The 22484-nt window shown below is 44.6% G+C and overlaps 1 protein-coding gene across 2 annotated transcripts in view; it reads right to left on the bottom strand.

The window, feature by feature from the left end:
- The window catches only part of DHRS7 (dehydrogenase/reductase 7), a 399399-nt gene that overhangs the window by 356850 nt on the left and 20065 nt on the right, over positions 1-22484 (bottom strand). For both annotated transcript variants that reach the window (XM_069638906.1, XM_069638905.1), the window contains exon 2: positions 2612-2764. In XM_069638906.1, coding sequence (XP_069495007.1) covers positions 2612-2764 — 153 coding nt within the window. The remainder of the gene's footprint in view (positions 1-2611; positions 2765-22484) is intronic.

Below are 22484 nucleotides of genomic sequence, written 5' to 3' on the forward strand. Positions count from 1 at the left end.
ATCTGCAGGGATCCATCATCCAGGTGGCCAGGGCACGGACCAGTGCGGGAGGATCACCTGGATGAGGGGTGTTCGGGAGTGGAAGTGAGACACTGGATGATGAGACGCAGTATCCCCTTCCTTGTAACACATTCCCCCCCCCAACCTACCAGGTAGGATACCTAGGAATTCAACCCCCTGCCCCTTTCCAGACACAAACACTTTCTCACGGACAGTTCAAAGTGAGCAACAACAGACTAACACCAAAGCCATATACCTGACATGTTCCAACACTATGGTCATGCAAGGTCAGGCAATTACGGATCATTACACACACTTGACTTCCATCACACTTCACCCCACACGGACAAAAGGTGGCACACGAAAGCACACTCTGAGCGAGGCAAAACACACAAGGAAACAGCAGTTCCAAGGTGGCAGTTTAAAACAAGAAGAAAGACGGCGAGACCAGAGAGGGTTTCAAGGAGGGAAGTACCCTTGACCTGTAAAGACTGTTACTTTTGTGAGCCTTGGAAAGTAAGAAACCAAACACCAGGAACTAAGGCTGATCAAACCTGCACAGTATCTTAGATACCCAGTGGCTCTTACGCGCCGATAACCAAGGCGGGGAGGAGCGATTCCCACCGTGGTACTGTCCTTGTCTCCTAAACAAAGTGGCGTCCAAAAAGACAGCACAGCAGGTGAATCGAAGAGACTGATGCCAAACCAGCTTGGGTTTTGAACCAAGGTTTCAAGCAGCAACATTGTCTAAAGAGAACAGTGTGTGAGGCGTTTGGGATGAGCAACGCGAATACAATTAGAAGCCAAAGGAGTAGTTGACCTTCATAATTGAACTTTGGGAGGCCAAGAAAAGATAGCATACACAGAGTGGTCCGGCGCTATGTGGGTGCTCCTTCAAAAGTCTCTGTTAGGTATCCAAGGGATGCTGAGTGTAAGAAAGAAATATTGAGATCGAAGTGGTTGGGCAAACCTTGTGCACATTCAAAAGTCTTCGATAGTTTAATGTACGTCACAATTGGTCCGAGCCCGGCTGAGGGAGACTCATTGAATGAAAGAAAGGGATCTGAGCCCAGAAGAGGGGGATCCAAGGTGAACACCCAAATTTAATACCGGAAAAAGGAAAAGAACGTTTGCATGTTGTTTTAGGTACTGAAGGCCATCTGCGTCAAGAGACTTACAAGAAGTAAAGAGACTCGGACACAGAAGGTCCTGAGCTGGGAAAATGGAACTGTATCCTTGTGTCGCAGAAGCCAGAGTGTTTGCTCTGCTCGAGTGACCCGCCTTGCCCCGTGCTGAAAACATGGGGAAGAGAGGCCAACGGCCTGAGCATCCTGCCTTATTATTTTGTGAACTCTTCTTTCTTTTTCATGAACATTGCCCCACATTATTTGTAAATTAGTGGTAACGATAGTATAGGCCCTTTTATTTTGACAAGACTACAATAGGACTGCATTATTATTATTTGATGGTCGTAGTTTGCTCCCATTTGTAGATTTAGGTTGAGATAGGCGTTTATCACACCCTTGTATAAGTTCAATAAACACCCTTGAACTGTGGTCACTTGTGTCGGTCTTACGGTTGATAACATACCTTCCTTACAAATAAAAAAATGACTTCATGTTGACATTATTGGCAAAGATACATTTGGGAACAAAAACGCATAGATCATAACCGACCAACACTGTGTAATGTCCCAGCAGGTTAAAAATGACATGGCCTAGCGTAACATAAATTTATATAGATATCCAAACACAGCGTTTGAAAGCAGGACAGAGTATGGCAAAGAAAACATAGGGCAGCACAGTTCAAAAACCACATAGCAAAAACATGGTCTAGCTGAACACACCAGAGAAATAAACGTGTAATCCAGAATACCCAGAAACGTTCTGTGACAAATTTGTATCCCCATGCCCAATCACACACCTTCCAATTTTGAGGTCAGTACCTCTCCATTTTGACAGGCAATATGGGAATCAGTAGCTGTGGTGGACAAAGGGGGAAGAGGTCTCCACCCTTAACATTTTTGCTTTATTCCTGCCCTGAGGCAAAATACTCTCTTTCATCTAGAGGAATTTCCTGGCTACAGGATACAGTTGGGAGGGGGGTGGGCGGGGTCTCTTTCTGAGATGAGAGCAAACTGTAAACTGAGCCATGTCTGAAATGATTAACTGATACTGTTCTAAAGCCAAATACATATGTGTTTTGCTTGTAGAACAAGAGGCCAGCACCAAGCTATATTTCAGTCCATGCTTAGAGATTTTTGTTTATAGAAAACTATTATTTCTTACAGTTGTCTACGGTTTAGAAATATCCAAAAATGTACACATATTCAATAGTTCTTCCAGTGTCCTATTAACACAATCACTAAATAAAGTCATCACCGGGATTGCATTGTGTGCACTTGCATAGATTAAAGGAAGATAATCTAGGTGAGAAATCACTGAATTCAAATATTTAATCTTTGAAATGATCGGTGTCTTTGTGTCAATGTCAACCAATTTGCAGTTTTTAATTCTACATTCAGTTTTCATGAGATCTAAAAAATTATTTAAATTAAATAGTGGAGTCAAGCTAAAACGAATAAAACTGCAATTATTCAACATCTACATACCAAGACATTTTTTCTTCACCCTTTGTAGTTCATTCTCTCTTCTTGCTGATAGCACAACAGATGCTCCAAGCTTTGCAAGCCGATAGGCTAACTCTTCTCCGATTCCACTTGATGCTCCTGTGACCCATACAACTTTCCCAGAAAACTCACGTTCTACGAAAAAGAAAAAAAAGAAAGTGAATTGTCATATACCCACATACCACACACATTCAAAATGCTGAATAAATATTATGTGCAAACATAATCTAGAGGATATCCCAATTACGATAATTGGTAAATCATGAATGACCATAGTTCTTTAGGGCGGGGTTGTGGTTCAGCTTCACTGGCACATGCGACACAGATATCAGATTATCAGTTCTGAATTTTACAACACTGGGTGAAGATCAGAAGTACACAAACGTGTCCAAAGCACTTGAAATATAGTGTAATAATGTATAGATTGGACCGCAAACAGAATAGAACTTTTCTGCTGAATAGGGAGAAACAGTCTACACACCTTTAGAACTTGATGCATATAAAGATATTTCTCACTGTTTTTAATGTCACTTCTAAGGATAGTAGATGCACGGGTCATCAGTGGTTGAAGTGTACGAAAAGAAGTAGTGGAACTATGTTCGCTACTTGCCCGCTCCCACCCTCCACAAACCCTGTCACCATGCAATCCCCATACACAATACAAACCCCCAAACACATGTACCTGGTGTTTTAGGGAACGTTCAGTGCAGTGCATTGAAAGTGCAAGTTTCAACTGCTTACTACACTTTTATTTTAAAACGAAACCATTCGGGAACAGTTTCTTTTTAAAATAAAAGTATAGGAACAGTTGAACTCAATTTTAAAAAGTAGAGGAGCACCACTCCTGCTCACTTCGACCACTGCGTGTCATAGGAACATATATTAAAGGAGTTTGTGTGGTAGGAGCGCATACTATATCAGCACGTGTCGTAGGATCATGTGCCGAAAGAGCACATGTGGAAGAGCCCATGTCGTACATCCACATGTTATTTACAATAGGCGCATGTGTAGTAGGCGCACATGTCACAGGAACATCTATCATAGGAATGTGTGTTGAAGGACTGCTGGTCACAGTGCGTGTCATAGGAGCATGTGTCACAGGAGTGTGTCATTAGAGTGTGCAGTAAGTGTGGGTGTGATAGTAGCGTGTGGTTGAAGCATGTATCATAAGAGCATGTGCCATAGGTGCATGTGAAAGCATGCGTCCATACGTTATGTGCAATAGGCACGTGTGTAATATCTGCCCTTACTTTGATGTTTTCAGATGTAAACTGCATAATGTACGGACTGTGAAACTCATACTCCTCTTGCTAGTGTTTGTGTGAAAAATGTACATTCATTCCATCACCTTAAAACTGACATCAAAAGTCAGCTGTGACTTGCTTTTGAAGTGATTTGTTGGAGATGTTAACTGTGTAATGTACGAACTGTAAAAATCATACGCTCTGTGTTCGGATCCTGTGAAAGCTGCGCATTCATTCTGCGCATGCATCAAATATAGATACATGTCAAACGTTAGTATCTGAAAATTGGCGATTTTCAAAATTCTTTTTCAGTGCACCAATTCCAGATTTCCAGGGCCCTGCAAATAATTGTGAAAAGCGAAGAAGCCAATCCTGAGATAGTAGAGCCAAAAAAATAGGGTTTTCCTATAGGAAAAACTAATATGTTAAAAACTGTTCAAAATACAATCAAAGTGAATATTTGTTGTACTTGGAAGACAATGTACAATTCTGAAATGTTGCACGCACAGGCGCCTGCCTAGAAATATTACTGTGGAATATTTTCAGATTTTGTTTCATACAAGCATTTAAACGTTATTGAGAAAAGCAATTTTCTTAAACACCATAGAGGCTTCATCTTAAGCTTAACTATGCCTTGCGCTACCACAAAGGCATAATATATATATATATTACAGTCCGGCGATCGCCGCACTATAGTTAAGGTAATTGCCTGGATCCATAGGAAAGCAGAAAATTCCACTGCTAATACCTTTTCACTTGTATGACGGATTTGGCTGATATTTTTCAAACAAACATTTTGTCCCAGGCACCCCCAGACTGGACATTTGGGGAAAGATGTTAAAAAATGAACTAGTTATTAAGAAAGCATTCATCTTTCTGTAGAGAAAAGGTCAAAATTTGTGCGCGCTGACAAATTTGAAATAGTCTACGGGGAAGGAGATGCCCCCTCTTCTCCCAAAATTATAGCTCTATCTCCCCAAGGTGCCTTTATATGCAAGCAATTACCAAGGTAATATCAGGGGGAATATGAAACCGAAAAGTGCAAAAAAAGCTATTTGGAGGAGGGAAAAGGTTGAAATCGCATTAGGCCAGAGGTGTGAATGGGGAAAGAGGACATCATGTGAAGTTTGGGGTGGTCTGGGGAGACAGTTACAGTTCAGACATGTTTGCTTTATCGGGGAATCTCGTGAGGTTACTGTGATAACAACGGAAGACGCGCTCGGAAATGAAAATGCGTCACAGAAAGCAAACTGAGAAAGGGAGTGGGCCAGAGAGGTAAACATCAACTGAGGTGGGGAAGGGGTCAGGGCGTTCGAGGGGATGGAGGGGGGGGGTTGTGTTTCAAAATATACAGTGGGCACGGCCAAAGGTCATGCTCACTGGCCAGGGCCAAAGGCCTTGGCTAGAGGGCCCCAAGGAAACCTATAGGTGGAACATGTACCGTGGCTACTGCCCATGGCCAAAGGCCATGGCTAGTGGGTCTTACATAAACCTCTTGGTGCAGCATGTACAGTGGCCATGACCGAAGGCCATGGCTTTGAATAACCTATGGTGTAACAAAACCTAAGAAAATAACTGAAAAAGCTCAGTTAAGGAGATTTAACACAACAAAACCCTTGAAATTCAGCAGATGTGGGCAGTGATGACAACTTAACTCGGCGTCACCCCTGTTGCAAAGCCCATGAGCACATGCATAACAGATGGGATTCACAATGACAAACCAAGCTAGAGACTGGCAAGATAGCCCAGTGAGTTGACAAAACCAACTCAGCCTTTCATCCTTCCAAAGTCTATAAATGAGTACCAACTCTGTTTGGGTGATTTTGTGTGGATATGTATTCTAGGTAAAGCACCTAGGCATAAGCACTATATAAATAACACATTATTAGGTCCTAGGGGTCATCAATTAGGGGGGGGACACCGAGTTACAACTATCATCACTTTCCACATCCACTGAATTTCTAGAGTTTTATTGTGTTAAATCTGATCACCTTTACTGTCTAACTAAAGTTGTCGGACTCCCAAAGGAACCCCTTAAAATTCTATTGTTAATAACTTGTGATTCGAGTAATGGATTTGACCGAAATGTCTAATGTGATTAGGAACTTGCAGCCCCTTTCTCAAAAATAAAAAGCTGTATCTATGGTATTTACCCAAAGCTGGGTGTTCTTAGAAATGAAACAACCGCCATCTTGTTTTATTCAAGGTTATAGCCGAGGATATGGGAAAATGAAAACACAGGGAAAAAGCCATTTGCCGGTCAAAAAACATGCAAGTGCCATCAGGCTAGAGGTGGGGGTGGCTAGAGTGCACCAAGTTAAATGTGGGAGTTGGAGCGGGTATAGGGACTGAGTTTGCAACACAAAGCTTTCTGTAGCCTCAGCTATAGCCGACATCTCAAAGCAAACTGCATCACAGAAATAGCATGTGTTGTGGGGGGAATGGGAGAGGGCAGGTGAGGTGAGAAGGCCATCTCGGGAGTGGGGGGAGCTGGCACAGATGGGTGGGGGGGCACTTGGTGAGGGTCTGGGGGGCAGAAAGCATTTTGTTTCCTGACGTTTTTTTCAATATTTGTGGCTATAAAAGACTATGGATGGCCAAGGGTGTGTGTAGTTCAGTACCCACCTAAAATGTGGTTAGTTGGGGTTGTGTGATGTATCAAAACAGTCACCAAGAGACCGACCATAAAACAAAGCTGCTTAACCGGAGGGTGTGTGGTCCATGGCAAATAATGTAATCTCACTGTGCATTGCCTAAAAACAGTATGAGTTCTCAAGGCCAGCAATCTTTTAACATAACAATACCAGTTTGTGATTAATGAACGTCTTTGAGCGATGGGTTGCAAGTGTTTTAAAAAATAGAGTGGCCATGGCCGAAGGCTAATGCTTTGGTAGTGTTCGGCCGTGCTCACCAGCCGTGGTCTGGTAGCGTTTTAAAATGGACAGTGGGCACGGCCAAAGGGTGTGCCCACTGACCATGGCCGAAGACCATGCTAGTGGTCTGGAAGCGTTCTAAAAATCTAAGGAATAATAAAACCCTTGAAATTCCAGGAAGTCTTAATTACTTACCTGAAACTGTATTTTTCCAGCTTTGGTATCTTTCATAGATTCAGATGCTTGAATATTCCCCGTCGTCAGACTGGGAATCCTCGGTGATAAAATGAATTATTCCTTTTTTTTTTTTAATATACACACATTGCTACCTGGCAGTGCATGCACATAGCCCATTATGGCTCATGAGCCATTCTACTGTGTAGTCCCTCCACCTCACTTTGGACCTTTATGGCCCCAACCAATGAGGTGGCAGGGCTTAAGCTCCGCCCCCGGCAGCCATCTTCAGATTTTGAACCGTAGATACTACAGTATGATGGATGCCGAGCATAGGAGGAGCCTCTCAGGGGAGGCGGGCGGGCGCATGTGAATCTATGAAAGATACCAATGCTGGAGGAATACAGTTACAGGTAAGTAACTAAGACTTCTCCAGCATTGGATCTTTCATAGATTCAGATGCTTGAATAGAACACCACGCAGTTAAAACATGCCACCATCATTACATATATGCACAATTACAGAAAAGAAACATATTTCTGATCAAACCTTTACCATGCAGCAACACAACAGGTACATACTTCGGGAAAGGTGGGAAAGGAGGCTGGTCCTACCTTATGCAAAGAGATGGCTGTCAACTGCGGTTTCTCTGTTGGTGTCTTCAGTCAGGCAGTAGTGCTTCACGAAGGTGTGCAGAGTGCCCCACGTGGCTGCTCTGCATATGTCCTTCAGGGCCACCCCTGCGTGGAATGCTGTTGACACCGCCCTTACTCTGGTGGAGTGCGCAGATGGCGGTCTAGTTAGAGGGTCGCCTTTCGACTGATGGCAGTGGGTGATGCAGGACGATACCCAGCATGCCAGACTTTGTTTAGAGATATGTTGACCTTTGGTATGGCCCGAGAAGGCAATGAACAGTCGGTTTGAAGAGCGGAACTCCTTGGTTCTCAGCAAGTAAAACTTGAATACTCTAGAAACGTCTAGAGAATGTAGCATTCTTTCCGCTTCAGAAGTGCGATTCTGGAAAAAGGACACGGTCCTTTTGGAACAAAGTGAATGGCGGCTCAGAAGACAAAGCTTGTAATTCACTGATCCTTCTGGCTGATGTGATGGCTATCAGGAAAGCTGTTTTCCAGGACAAGAATTTCACTTTGCATCTGTGTATGGGTTCGAAGGGAGGTTGCATGAAGGCTGTTAAGACGGTGTTGAGGCTCCAGTTCGGAAGTGGCCTAGGCGTAGGAGGATAAGTACGCATCAGCCCTTTAAGGAAGACTTTAACCACTGGTAAAGAAAGTAAGGATTGCATCTCTGGGGTTGTTGTGTACGCCGCTATGGCTGACAGATGGAACTTGATGGAGGACAATGAGAGCCCTGACTTAGCTAGGTACAACAAGTAGGGCAGAACCTGATCAACCGAGACCGTGAGGGGATTGATTGCCGAGTTCTCACACCCTTTGGAAAAATGGGTCAATTACCTGGTGTAGGTAATTTGTGTCGACGGGGCTCTAGCGGCTCTGATGATAACCCAACATTCTGATGGTAGCTTAAGGTTCATCAGTTCACGCTGCTCAGGAACCATGCCTTGAGAGCTAGGCTCCTCGGGTCGTGGTGGAGGACCTTGTGGTTCTGCAGTTTCAGCAGATATTGATGCGTCTTGAGGCGAATCGGGGGCTGACGGGATAGATGTTTCAGCGTCAAGTACCAGACTTGCCGCGCCCAATCCGGTGCAATTAGAATCATTGAACAATTCTGTTCTTTCACCCTGCGAAGTACCCTCACCATGAGAGGAAGGGGGGGGGGCATAGAGGAACTTGCCCGTCCAATTCACAGAGAACGCGTCTTCCAGTGATTGGTACTCCGGGTATCTCGAGACAAACCTCTTGCACTTTTTGTTGTTCCTTGTGGCAAAAAGGTTGATATGCGGGTGGCCCCATAAGGCAAATATCCGTTGGGTTTCCTTTTCGTCCATCGCCCACTCGTGGGAGGACGTGTATTCCCTGCTTAGTCTGTCCGCTAGGGTTTTGTCCACTCCCGGAAAATGCTCTGCCTTGATTTGCACCCTGTGGTGTAATGCCCATGCCCATAGCTGTTGGGCTTCTTGTGATAGGATTCCTGACCTCGTGCCTCCCTGCTTGTTTGTGTAGTGCATGGAGGTCGTGTTGTCTGTCTGGACTGTAAGTACCTGGCCAGCGCTTTCAGTGCCAACCTTATGGCTCTGAGCTCTAACACACTGATGTGAAGCTGGGACTCTTTGTATCGACCAAGTACACTTGGTTTGGAGGTTTGCAAGATGAGCGCCCCAGCCCGATAAAGCGTCCGTCCTCAGCAGAAGGGTCGGTGTCGGTGCTTGAAATGGCATCCCCTAAAGAAGATTCCTTGGAACATTCCACCATCGAAGACCTTTGTGCAACGTCGATGGTATCTGGACGATGTCATCCCAGCATCCGAGAGCTCGTTTCCATTGGTGGTCCAGGGCCTCCTGAACCGGTCTCATGCGCAGCCTGCAGTTTGGTATGAGGAATATGCATGATGACATCATGCCTAGAAGGGATTTGTAAGAGCGTACAGATGTCTCTTCTCCAGGAAGCTCGATGTTGAGCGTAGAATCGCTGCTACTCTTTCTGTTGATGGCCTCACCCTGGGAATGCTGGTATCAAGCTCGGCTCCCAGGAAAAGAGCTGTTTTGCTGGGAATGGGGCAAGACTTTGTGTTGTTTATGGAAAACCCTACCTCTTTTTGAGGTTGATAGTCCTCGACACTGCTGAGCGAGCCTTTGCGGCACTCATTTGTCCGATGTAATTGACTGCCAGCGTTGGGAAAACTGGCTTACCCTTCCCCCCGCCAGGGTGTGGCATTGAGGGGAAAGTGTTTGATAGTCAGTTTTGCTTGCCTTGTGACTTCCCTTGGGCGGAGCCACGCCTGCCTCTATTGGCGTATCTGTTGGATGACTGATATTTATTGTCTTGGTACGTGCCGCCTTGTACTTTTTCTGCCCATATGAGGAGCAATCGTATCCTCTGAATTTGGAAGACGAACTTCTGAATGGACGAAAAGAACGATGATCCTTATTTTTGTCCTTCAAAGAACTGATGGCTCGGGCTGTGTCCGTGTCTGCTTTGATTCCCTTCAGATGGTTGTCTATCTTCTTTCCAAAGAGATCTTGTCCATCAAAGGGCATGTCTAGTATCTGCGCTTGGACTTCAGGCCTAAAATTAGTAGCCTTCATCCAGGCCTGCCTTCTAAGTACTGTGCCGTGCACCATCTGTCTGAAGCCTGATTCGGCCACATCAACCGCTGCATCGATCATATGATCTGATGTTGCTTCACCATCAGCGATTATTGACCTAGCCTCTTCCTGGAGCTCTGGTGGTTGTTGCTTCGCCAATTTGGACATGCAGAGCCAAGGCTCGCGATCGAACCTTGCGGTCATGGCCAGCGCATTACCCGCTCTAATGGTGAGCAATGCAGAAGATGATACTTTCCTGCCCATGGCTTCGAGCTTACGCACGTCTTTGTCCGTTGGTGCCAACAAGGGTGAGGCGGAATTGGCTAGTTTCTTTTTTTGCCGCCACTCTGATAACGAGTCCGGTTTTGTGTGACCCCTCAAGCAAAGCGGTGCAGATTCTGGAGCTTTATATTTCTTCTCTGGTCTGGACACCAGAACTGGAGTAGATCAGGGCGTAGATAGGATCTTGGATCCGGACTCCCAGATGGTATCCATAAGAGGGATGGTGGTCACGGTTCTCCTGCATTTGTCCCTTTGCTCATAGAGCACCGATTTCCTTTCTTCCGAAGAAACTTGAATTTTAAACAATTTGGCAGCTTTGCCTATTATGGTGTGGAAAGAAACCAGATCATCCGGTGGTGAGGCCTTGCCTGGTGAATCTCTCCTTCTGGGCTTCTCAACTATGAAAATCCTTCTTGGAGAATTACCTCAGGAAGTTCTGCCATTTCCCCCAAAGGTGAAATTTGCTGTACCAGTGGCTCAGCCTCAGTACCCTCAAGGAAATTGTCTTCAACGACAAGTGTATGCATGGAAGGTGCTTCGGACTCCAATACCACCGTAGCTGCAGGAACTTGCGGTGTCGCCAAAGGTGTTGTGGGCGATGCTATCTTCGCCGACGAGCGTCCCGTGGACGGTGGTTTCGTTGACGCATGTGTTTTGGATCCCGTCGACGGGAAAACCACATTCGGGCTTTAGTCGATGACTGCGATTTGGACCCCGTTGACGATGTGGTCTGTGCTCCATGGACGAGCGCGTCATGGACGAATGCCTCGTAGACGAGTGGTGTGTTTTGCTAGTCGACGAGTGCTTCGTGGACGATAACTCAGATGACGATCTTGCCGTTGACAAAGTCTTATGCGTGATCGTCGTCGACGATGGTTTCGTCAACGGTATGGCCGATGACGGGCCTTTACCTTTCTCTTCGCTCATGGACGGCTTCCCCATCGACGACTGCCCGCCCCTGTTTTTTGCAAACTCCTCCTTACCTCTGGAGGCAGATTTTGCTGATGAATGTGACTTTTTCTGGCTTGATGAGTCCATCGGAGGCAGAAAGGGTATCAATTCCAGCTTCCTCTAACTCTTGGCCATGGGAGAGGACCTCCTTCCCACTGAAGAGGACCTTCTCTTTGAAGTTTGCCTCTCAGATGAAATGCTGGATTGGACAGGAGCTGTCCCGACAGACTCTTCGCCCGAAGATTGATCCCTGGCTTCCAGGTGTAAAAGGAGTCTTCTATGCCTGTCCTGAAGGGTTTTGGTGGAAAATGTCTTACAAATATCGCATTGCTGAAAGTCAAGTGGGTACAGACAATAAATGCAGTGTTCCTGGGGGTCTTTCATGTAAACCAATTTCTTCTTGCACCTCGTGCAGTCCCTGAACAGGGAAGGCTACTTGACAGCCTGAGGTGCAGCCATTTCTGAAGAGGAAGTTCACACGACGATTTTGAGTCAAAACAACACGTTTTTGGGCCTCATTACGAGAATTGCAGAATGGGTTAACGGGCTCGCTAATGGTGGCGGGCCCGTTAACACCATTCCGCAATATTACGAGGTCCCCTTGCGGTACCCGGTAAGGACGCCTGGTAAAACCAGGCGTTATTACCGGGTCCCGCGAGGGGACCAGGGAGCTAACAACGGGCCGGTCATAATCAGCCCATTGTTAGCTCCCGCTCCCATTCCCATTGAGCCCTATTGGGGCTCAAATGGGAATGGGGAAGGTCCGGGCCTGGGTTCCCTGAGGGAGGAATTACCAAGCCCTCCAAACTCGGAATGGCCCGGTAATTCCCCATTCAGGGAACACGGACCCGGTTTTGGAGGCAGTCATGCCCTTATTAAGGACATGGCTACCGCCAAACCCGTAATGAGGCCCTTTGTCTCAAGGTTTCACTGAGAACAAAGCCCCTAAGAAGGGGAACAAAATGGAATATATTTGAAAAAATATAAATTCCACACAAAAGTAGAAACTATTTGAAAAGCTCAGAGAGCTTGAGGATTCCCTGTGTCTGTTAGACTGCGGTGAAAAATCTGAAGATGGCTGCCCTGCCACCTCATTGGTTGGAGCCATAAAAGGACCAAAGTAAGGTGGAGGGACTACACAATAGAATGGCTCATAGGCCATAATGGGCTATGTACATGCACTGCTAGGTAGCAATGTGTGTATATTAAAAAAAATGTAATAATTAATTTTATCACTGAGGATTCCCAGTCCAATGACGGGGAATATTCAAGCATCTGAATCTATGAAAGATCCAATGCTGGAGAAACAACTTTAGTTGCAGGGACGTTAAGGTGAGAACTTAACGCAATAAATCCCCTGAAATTCAGCGAAAGCCCCATGTTATGCAGTCTATGACTGCAATGACATCACTAATTACATGTTGCAGGAGAACACTGATGACATTACAAATCACAGCACTGATGCCATCACTTGTGACAACACTAATATGCATTTCATATAACGGATTACATCAACAAAATGACATAACAATTAATAAGTTAGCTCATGAAAATGTTGATTACCTTAATAACAATTTAGGCTGTGGACTTGGCCATGATAAAAGCTGGGGTCAACGGCCAGGACCAAAGTCCATAGCTAGTGGTTCGTTAGTGTTCAAAAATAGCAATGAAATATCAATGTGCATGGTTAAAAGCCATGTCTAGAGGATTCCAAGATGGCAGCCGAGATTGGGGTAATGTGAACTGGGTGCTCCTCCGGACTGCCTCAAGGAAAAGAAACGACAAGGAAAAGAAACAACAAAAGAAGCCCCCCACCTCCTCGCTGAAGACAAACACACATAGCTTGCACAGAGCCCCTGTGACCATGGACAGTATTTAATTGTGTCTGTTGAAGGCGTATTAGCAATGCAGAGAGAGTTCAGTGTGTGAGCCATTGGGCATGGCTTGATCTCGAGAGACCAGCTCATAGCAAAGCCGATAGAGAACCCGGACGGAAAACTCCAGGACCAGGCTATAATCGGCGATTTATCAAGATTCGACTCAGGCGACGGCCAGCTTCATTGAGGAAGTAGCAGGTACGGAGGCTGTGCAGAGAGCGGACCAGGGAGCCTGGAATCCCAGTCATCTCAGTGAGTGTGCTCTGTCTACTTACAGGCGTGAGGGACACCCCAGGGGCCAGAACACAGCAAGTAAATTCACCCAGCGGGTCAGAGTTAAGCCAGAACACAACAGAAGTTAGTATCAAATACACAGTGGATTGGTCGGCAGGTGGGCTTTCACGGCATGCAATAATAAAGGACTGCATGATCTATGCAAAGTTACATCTGCAGTGAAAAAACAAGTTCACTGCTTACAGAGAGGGGCGGTATTGCCATCAAAGCAGACCAGAGACCCAAGCAGGACGGGCTCACAACGTTGGATGTTAGACAGTGCCTACAAGCTGCGCTGCGTTCTGAATTTTTATTTTTTGCTACGAACCCCGCTTTCAATATAATAGCTGCCAAGAATAATTATTCAACAGCACTGTTCTAAAGCAGGAATCGCCTCAGTTACAATCATTCGATATATTCCAAGACTTGATTGCACATCACAGGGAGAGTGAGGTCCTGGGACTGACATGAGGTAGCAGTCCATTCGACCAAGAAAGTTATATTTGCGCCCCTGATGTAATTTTAGGAATCGACAAACGAAGGCCAAGGTGCACTGCTCTAAAGGAGACGGGAGTGATTAGGCTAAAAAAAGGGTGGACATTTTTATCTGCAGATTGGAGAAGGTTTCCATAGTGAATTGTCGGAAACAATCAAAAGAACCCTGTAGCTAGGGGGTGGGAGGTTATGATAACAACCTGGGTATTTCATGAAAAGTGTTCCACCTAGGGCATCAAAGCAATTCCGGGCTGGGTTTATCAGCAAAACATACCAGAGATCAGTGTGTGGGTGGTAGTGTTAAAACTGTGTGCGGATCGCCATTGGTTACTTCGCAAGACCAAGTATTATTGCCTAAAGTGTTTCTTAGCCTTAAAAGGTCAGAGGGGCGAGTTGCCAATCTGGTGACTTCAGATTTGTCCCACAAATGTCCCGGAATGGAGTAAAAGAACCAATGGAAGGGTTCCTACCACCAAGCAGCAGAAGAAAAAAAACAACAAGAAGGGGCTCTACCGAAACTATGGCGTAAAGGAGAGATGGCGCTTACTGCTGAAAGTCTGCTAACCCACCAAGAATCAGGACCTATATCAGCATCGAAAGCACCAGAGCAGGATTCAACAACCGATGTAATTAAAACAATGCTTCAACAAGTTCAAGGAACAAATGACGGAAACGCTCCAATCACAATTAGCCCTCATAAGAACTGAACTCGCACAATCTCTACAAGAAGTGGAAAGTGATATCAATGATTTGGCAGAGCGGATTGCAACTAATGAGACAGCGATCCATGACATTACGGAGGACACGCGCAACATAGACATACTGACGATCAGTTGGCAACAGTGACCCAAAATATAGAAATCAAATGGAAGATCTTGAAAACAGATCGAGGAGATCCAACATTCGGGTTAAGTTACTTCCGGAAATGATCGAGGAATGGGAATTGAGAACAACGATGCAACAAGTGTTTGCGGATCTATTATACTCGGAAAAGGTAGAGGAAGTTCTAATAGATAAAATACACTGGGTGGGTCAGAAAAGCAAAGACACAGGAGTGAGGCCTCGTGATGTGGTTGGCCCAATTCAAAAGTCAAAAAGAGGCCATTTTATTGGCAGCAAGGAAAGTTACTCCTATTAAGGATAACGGATCAGAAATTCAATTAGATCAAGACCTAGCGCAAACAACTCTGTTGAAGCGACGACTCATGGCTCCAGTAGTTCAAGTTATAATCAAAAACCAAGTTCGCTACAGATGGAAATTCCCTTTTGGTCTTTTTTTTCACATGGAAAGGACAACACCACTGTTACTTTGTGCGAAGAAGGTTAACGGTTATTGAAGATATCAGAGGACAAAGGCACTCATTAAAAAGGAATCGTCCAAAGTCCAAGAAAAACAGAGTTTTAGAAGATGGGAATGGCCTAAACCATCTGCGAGACTGATCCTAAGGAACGGTCGATTTTGTAAGATATACATGGCAGTGGAGAGGGTAATTGTATAAATCATTGGATTACTTGTTGCAACTGTAAATTTGGTATTCCAAAGTTGGCTTTGGTGGATGAAAATGTAGTAGGGGGGCAAGAGGTCTTAAGCAAGGAGGTGGCAGGAGGTACAATTCTTGGCATTTAGAATCAGGGGGTGCTGAGTACTGGTAGACATGCACAACTAATATCTGGGTGTGTAGCGGGGCTCAACTTCCTCGGCTTAATACGTGGAAGGATAGGGAATAGTTGGGGTCCGACCAGGGAGACGAGATGGAACGGGGTGTGGGGGAAGTGGGAGAGGGGGCTAAATTGGGGGAGGTTCTGGGTTATTGTGTTGGGGGAAGAGGGGAAGAGTCAGCTACTTAAGGAATAATTAGTTTACATTTATTCAGATCGGAGGTAAGTGAACAATCCTGACCCTGAACATTAGGGGCCTAACCTTGCTTGCCAAAAGACAAATTTGGCACGTTTTTTAACCAAGAGAAGCCAGATATAGTGACACTCCTGGAGACACACGTGGCAAGCAAATTGAAATTATTTGGGTACCCACATATTATTTAATCTAACAATTAAGAAGATTAAGAAGGAAGGGGTCTTGATAGCGTTGAAAGGTTGGGTCGGAAACAATATATTGACTACAGAAGTGGACAAGGAGGGGAGATAGCTCTATCATAATACAATTAGAGAGCACGTGATTTACGATAGCTACAGTTTATGCTCCAAATTCAGGACAGGATGTGTTTTTGAAAGGGATTCTATGCAAGCTAGAACGGTTCGCAGGACAAATTATCCTGACGGGGGATTTCAATATGGCCTGGGATCCCCAGGTAGATAGGAGCAGGGTTGGACAATGTTAGGGAGAATTCTCTGTAAGGCCAATTTCCCAAACCTAGTGAGTCCCCCAGCAGCTTTGCTGGATTTTTGGGGTTTATTTTTTTCTCTCCTGCTAAGAGTGAGATTCTTTTGCTCCCACTCTTAGACATGATTTGAGGTGTTCCTTTAACTTTCCATGTGTTTTATGGGCTATGGGGTCTTTTACTCCATAGGGTCTCATGTGTTTTTTTGATGTGGGGTTACACAGCACCCTCCGTGCCGTAACCCAGGGGTGTCGTAGCGACCCCCCAACATAGACTCCATACCCTGGGACTGACTACTGTCTCCTAGGGCATGTAAAGTCACCATTGGCTTTGCTAGTCCCAAATTATGAACAGAAACCAGTACAAACCATCATATTGTGGACGTACTGGTCGGGGCAATTAGATTGCCCCGGGATCTGTTGTTCGAGGGGGCACGTCTCCGTCCCCCCTGATCGAGTTTTGGCTAGTGGCAGTGGATACTACTTTTTATATTCGACCGCGAATATATCTCTATGGGATTTTCCCATTGTTCGAGGCTACCAACTTTAATTATTTAATTCTTATAGCCTCAAACATACTGCCGGTTAATTTATTTAATATTAATTCGCTGGTTGGTATTTTTTGCCAGAACTCGATTCTAAAATGGCGTTTGTGTTCTCTTCTGCGTCTCTTCAGTCGAGCCCTTTGTTCCACTTTTTGGCGGGCTTCTCCACAGAAGCCTCCAAAAGTGGTGCCACTCTGTCTTGGTACCACAGGGGGTGTGGGAGGGGGTTTAGGCACCCTGGACTGAGTTACCTTGGTAACTCAAGTCGCACTCTTGTGTGATTGGCCCAAGTGGTGAGCCGGCCTAGCATGTTTGATTGACAGCTAGGCTGAGTGAATGGGGGTGTGCTGCATAAAAGCAGAGCTTTGGGGACTGGAACTTCAGAAGTCGCCACAGGACCTAAGAATCCGAGGAGGGAGAAGCTGAGCCGGCCTGCAACGACGACACCACCGGTGGAGCCCTGCTGAACCGTCTCACCACTTTTCCCAACGACAGAGGAGATCTCCAGCCTAGAGAGTCTTCTTTCTTCGACTGGTGGGGATAACCAGTCTACCTTCTTTTCGCCTTCCTGGAGCATCTTGTGGCCGCCTTGCCTGTGCCAAGCACCCCGGCAACCGGGATACCAGGTTTTCACCACTAGCGCGAATCGAAAGGGTAGTACCTTTGTACCGGAGAACTCCGCGGCTGGTTTCTTCCCTGGCAGTGCAACAACCTTCATCCTTCCTCCACGACGAGATCTTCTCTTCCTCTGGACGACGCTGCAACTTGCACCCACTGGCAGGAACTGCCCCCGCTGGAGGACCCTCTCCATTTAAGGTACCCTGTTCTGCCTGGCTTCCCTTGCAACCATTTGAACGGGGTGTATTAAATCCTCGTCTCTCGAACCTGGGTTAGCCTGGGACACCTTAGCTAACTTTTCTGCACTGAACTAAACCTTTTTCAAACTACCTCCACAAACTTCGAAGACTCTGTGTAACTGTCTGATCTTGGGCATCTTCCGCCCGGCTCCCTTGAAAGTGGCCTGGCGCCTAAACTTCCTTGCTCACCAGTAGACTGTGCCTTGCTAAACTTGCTGTGGTTCTTTAAAAAGTATTTAGTGGGTATGCTTCCATAATTCTGCTTTTCCCTCCCTTTTTATTTAACTTGTTGGAGTGCCATCAAACATTAAGCGCTCACCTCTGTCTGGAAATAAGTGGTGTTAACTAAGACTTGTCCAACAAGTAATCAGGGATGTACATATGATAATAGTGATTGTGTTTTGAATTTATCTTACCAATTTAGTGCTAGTGTGTTTTATAAGAGTGTGTTAAATAAATAAGTATATACTTTTAGACCGAAGCTCTGGTCAGTGTTTGCTTGTGCTACTGTATTTCTGTACCTATTTTGTATGCTCTGTATACTGCCTAACTCTTCTTGAGGGAAGTCTGACTGCTCAGCCACAGCTACCAAGTGAATCTGTGTGGTACAGACTGCTACCAAGTGGGTTTACTGCCAAACACCTGTAGTCTTAAATCTTTTGCAGTGGTCCCTAAGGGAACTGCACAGGTTTCTGCCTAACAGACAAATACAGCAACAACCCCCTACTCAAAAGTTAACGCCCATGGACAACTTGTCACTGGTAGATGTATGGAAAGAATCCCAACACGAAGACAAAGGGTATACGTTTTATTCAGCCATCCATAGGATATTTTCTAGGATAGATTATATGTGGGTCTCAGCATCATTAGTAGGAAGAATACGGCAGATGGATGTGGGCCCATAACTTTATCGGACCATGCACCACTAAACAATTTTCCACCAATATGAAGGGTCAGGGCTATGGACATTTCCGGAAACATATAGTAAAAGATTGGATATTGGGTGAAGAAATTTGGGATGCTTTTAAAGCGACCATGAGGGGTGATCTAATTGGGAAATAAAGCCCTGAGGGGGAAGATATCAGCAGCCCAACTATGGGTGGAAGTGCAATTGAAAACAGTTATGTAAGGAGATGGAAACGAATAAAGGGCCACAATTGCAGAAAGAAAATACAGGTACCTCAGAGGACAATTAGACCTACTATAGGCAAGACGTGCAGAGAAGGCTTTATTGTATTTAAGGCAGAGCTATTATATCAAGGCCAATAAGGCTGACAGTCTCCTGGCACGTCAAGTCTGAATGAAAGCGGGAGCTAGTTTTATTCATACGATTGATACTGGGCGGGGTAAAATTAGCTCATCTTCTAGGGTAATAATGGAAGCTTTTAAAGATGATTACTCCAAGTTCTATTCCTCGGACTATCCGGACACGCAAAAACAAATAAAATAACTACAACAATGCCTGTCAAACAGATTAGAGGAAGGCGACAGAAGACCTAGAGCGAGAGATTACATTAGATGAAGTACGAGAGGTGATAAAATCTTTACTTCTCATTAAAACACCGGGACCAGATGGTTTCCCAGCAATTTTTTTAATACATTTTACATGGAAGACCTGACCCCGTTATTGACCACTCTGTTCAATTCTTTCGGGCGGGAGGATTGTATTATACCCTCAGTGGAAGAGACAAAGTTGGTGCTTTTCCCAAAGCAGTGAAGGACAAGACTCAACGTGGGTCCTACAGGCCCATAGCTCTTATCAATATAGACACCAAGCTGTAGAACAAAATATTAGCTACTAGATTGGGAAGGTTAGTAACGCAAATAATACACCCCGATCAATCCAGGTTTGTTTCGGGTTGACAAACATTAGACAATACAAGATGTGTGAGCCATTTATTGGAAAAAATAAACAGAGCAAGACTATCAGCAGGGGTTATAACGCTTGATGGCAAAAAGGCATTTGATCGAGTCCAATGGTCCTTTTTATTAGCGACATTGGAGACAATGTGGTTTGGCCCTAGGTTTTTACAAATGGTAAGATTATATGTAAATACATGCAGAATATAAAACAGAGAGCAAGGCCCTGGCGAAGGAGATACATTCTCCGAAATGCATTGCCAATAATTAAAGCTCTGAGTACTAATATCATAACAACCTGGTCTCCTTTTTGCTTACTTCCAAGCAACGCATTAAAAAAGAATTACACCAATTTGAGATTCAAGATACTAATATTCCTAATTTGATACAGAAGTATTATAACAGAACTTGGATCTGAATTCATCAATAATAGTTGAGCAAATGATAAAAGTATTGTTCAGAATGATAAATAACCTCTATTGAGGTATGGACATGAGAGTGACCGTTTAGCAGGGTGTGTTTCACTCAGCTTTCCGCAGAATTTGTTTATTAGTAACCCAGGTGTCTCTGTGCGTTCTTAACGGTCTGCTCCTTAAAAAATGTATACGGATTTACTTTTTGAAGACTAAAACATTTTTGTAAGGAACTATTTTTTAACAAAGATTGTGCCCACCTTCTTAGCATTATTTAGACATTATATATGGTGGCATTATGTATGGGGACGGGTTGCAGGGATGTCCCCTGCTCCCCTTTTAAAATGTGGGGGTTACTGTTCAGTATAATAATGGCAACTTTTTTGTCAGGAGACATTTTAGTGGGGACATTATTACATGGAACCCCTGACAGCTAAAGCATTTGATGCCCAAACTTGTATATATGCTCGATATTTGTAAAAGCTTTATTGTTAGGGTGACTTTGGTTTATATATTAAAAATAAAACATTTAAAAAAAGAAACTCTTACCAAACCCAGCGTGCTTTAGGTATTTAGTGATTCAGTCATACAACTCACAGACACATTACAAATATACAGCTCTTTAGTCATTCCCATCTTCCTAAAATGCTCTTTAATATTCAAAAGAGCCAAAACCGCATTCTTTTTATTGGTGCCACTTCACATTATCTTTGGAGTTCTTTGTAATCAATACACACATACACTGTGCTCAGCAATCGTTTTTATATTCAAATACACTACATGCATTTTTTGAACCATTGTAAAAAATGAGGGTTTTCCCTTCAGAAAAGTAAAGGTTAAAAATGATGCATAATTGTACAGTATTAAACACATGTCTATGTTGAAGTCAAACAAAGAGTTCCCACAGGTGGCACTAAAATGATGTTCAGAAGCAAGCACCAATTTCCCTCCTTGGCCCCACATTTCAGAGGTCTGTGGCCACCCAAAAGGTGCAAGCATGAAATAGATCACAGAGAAGTTAAAATGGTGAAGAGTAAATCTGCATGCGCAAGTGCATCAAGAAACCTGTGAAAGGATACCCAAAGCCATAGAAGGGTGAGAACAGAAACGGTATGCCAAAGGTCCACACTGTTTCACAGCTGTATAGGGCTACCATAATGATATCCATTCAGCCATCTTTACAGAAGCTGCTCAGTGCTAAGCAGGCAAATGGCATCCCTGCTGGGTTCATCATGTGTCTTTGATGACATTCTGCTGCACACTCAGTACTACCAGAAGACCCAACTGCAAAGGATGTTGCACAATGCATAACTGATGCTATAAGTAATCTTTGCATTAATTATATTTTAAATACAAGGTAGGACTTCACCCACAAATCTCAAAATGTCCCCATGTATTGTACAGTCCAACCAACTCTACAGAGTTAAACATTTTAAATTCTGGCAAGATCCATAGCCTAAACCACACCCACAAAGCTAATATTCTGCTGGATTGCCCAATCCATTGTTCAGTTTTACTCTTGGAGTGGTGGGTATTTTGAACAATTGCACAAACAGCAATGATGTAAACACTATATACACCACTTCATTTGTAATAAAAAGGTACCTGCATTGTGCAGCTACGAGGAATGATTCTGCTTCCCACACATGAATTTTCACAGTCACCCTTATCCATTACTTCACTGTGAGAATGCACAGCCAAAGATTCCAAGAACCTTCTCCAACTGTCTTTACTCTACTAAGGGGTTTATGTCCAGGCAGAGTTTACAGATTTCACTTGTGAATTTGCCAATTGTAATTGCGTTTCAGCCCAAGGTATTGGAGGTACATCGGCTGCAGCTGGTAACTTTCCATATTTCCATTTTTCCCCCTACTAACACCAGATCTGTAACCATGAGAAGAGGGTTGAGTTCTTTATATTCAACTTTTGTGTAATAATGTGCCTGTATCATTTGTATATATTTCATATGTAAACTTTACCATTTGACAAGACCAGATGTAGACTTTATTGTTAAGCTCACCTGGTATCCACGGGGATGCCACCCAGCCCTGGTTGGAGGATTTGCACTCTCAAACCTTCTCCCGGTCCCTTGGTAAGGCCTCTGGTTAAAGATGGGTTTGCAATATAGGAGAGCTGGATTCAATACCAGATTGTCTTTATGTTTTCCTACCTCCCTTGGCCTCAACTCCTTCCTCCCCCTTGGGTCTTCTCCTCACCTTAATATTGTAAAAGGTGGATTCTCCGTCCTGCTCCTCGTGGCAGGGGTGCGTAGATGTGGGGGGCGAGCAGCGACCAAGTTACTTCACTGGTGCAAGCCCCCCTGTGGGAATCCAGGCCTGCTGCGACTCCATAGGTTTGCTGCTTTACAGTCTTTATATGCTGTTCTTATGTTCCTCTTAGTTCGAATAATATTGTCTTGGCTTCTTTCCTTTTAGGTATGGAAAGGTATG

This window comes from Ambystoma mexicanum, chromosome 14 (genome assembly GCF_040938575.1).
Source record: "Ambystoma mexicanum isolate Mex_15411 chromosome 14, UKY_AmexF1_1, whole genome shotgun sequence".
Classification (NCBI taxonomy): domain Eukaryota; kingdom Metazoa; phylum Chordata; class Amphibia; order Caudata; family Ambystomatidae; genus Ambystoma; species Ambystoma mexicanum.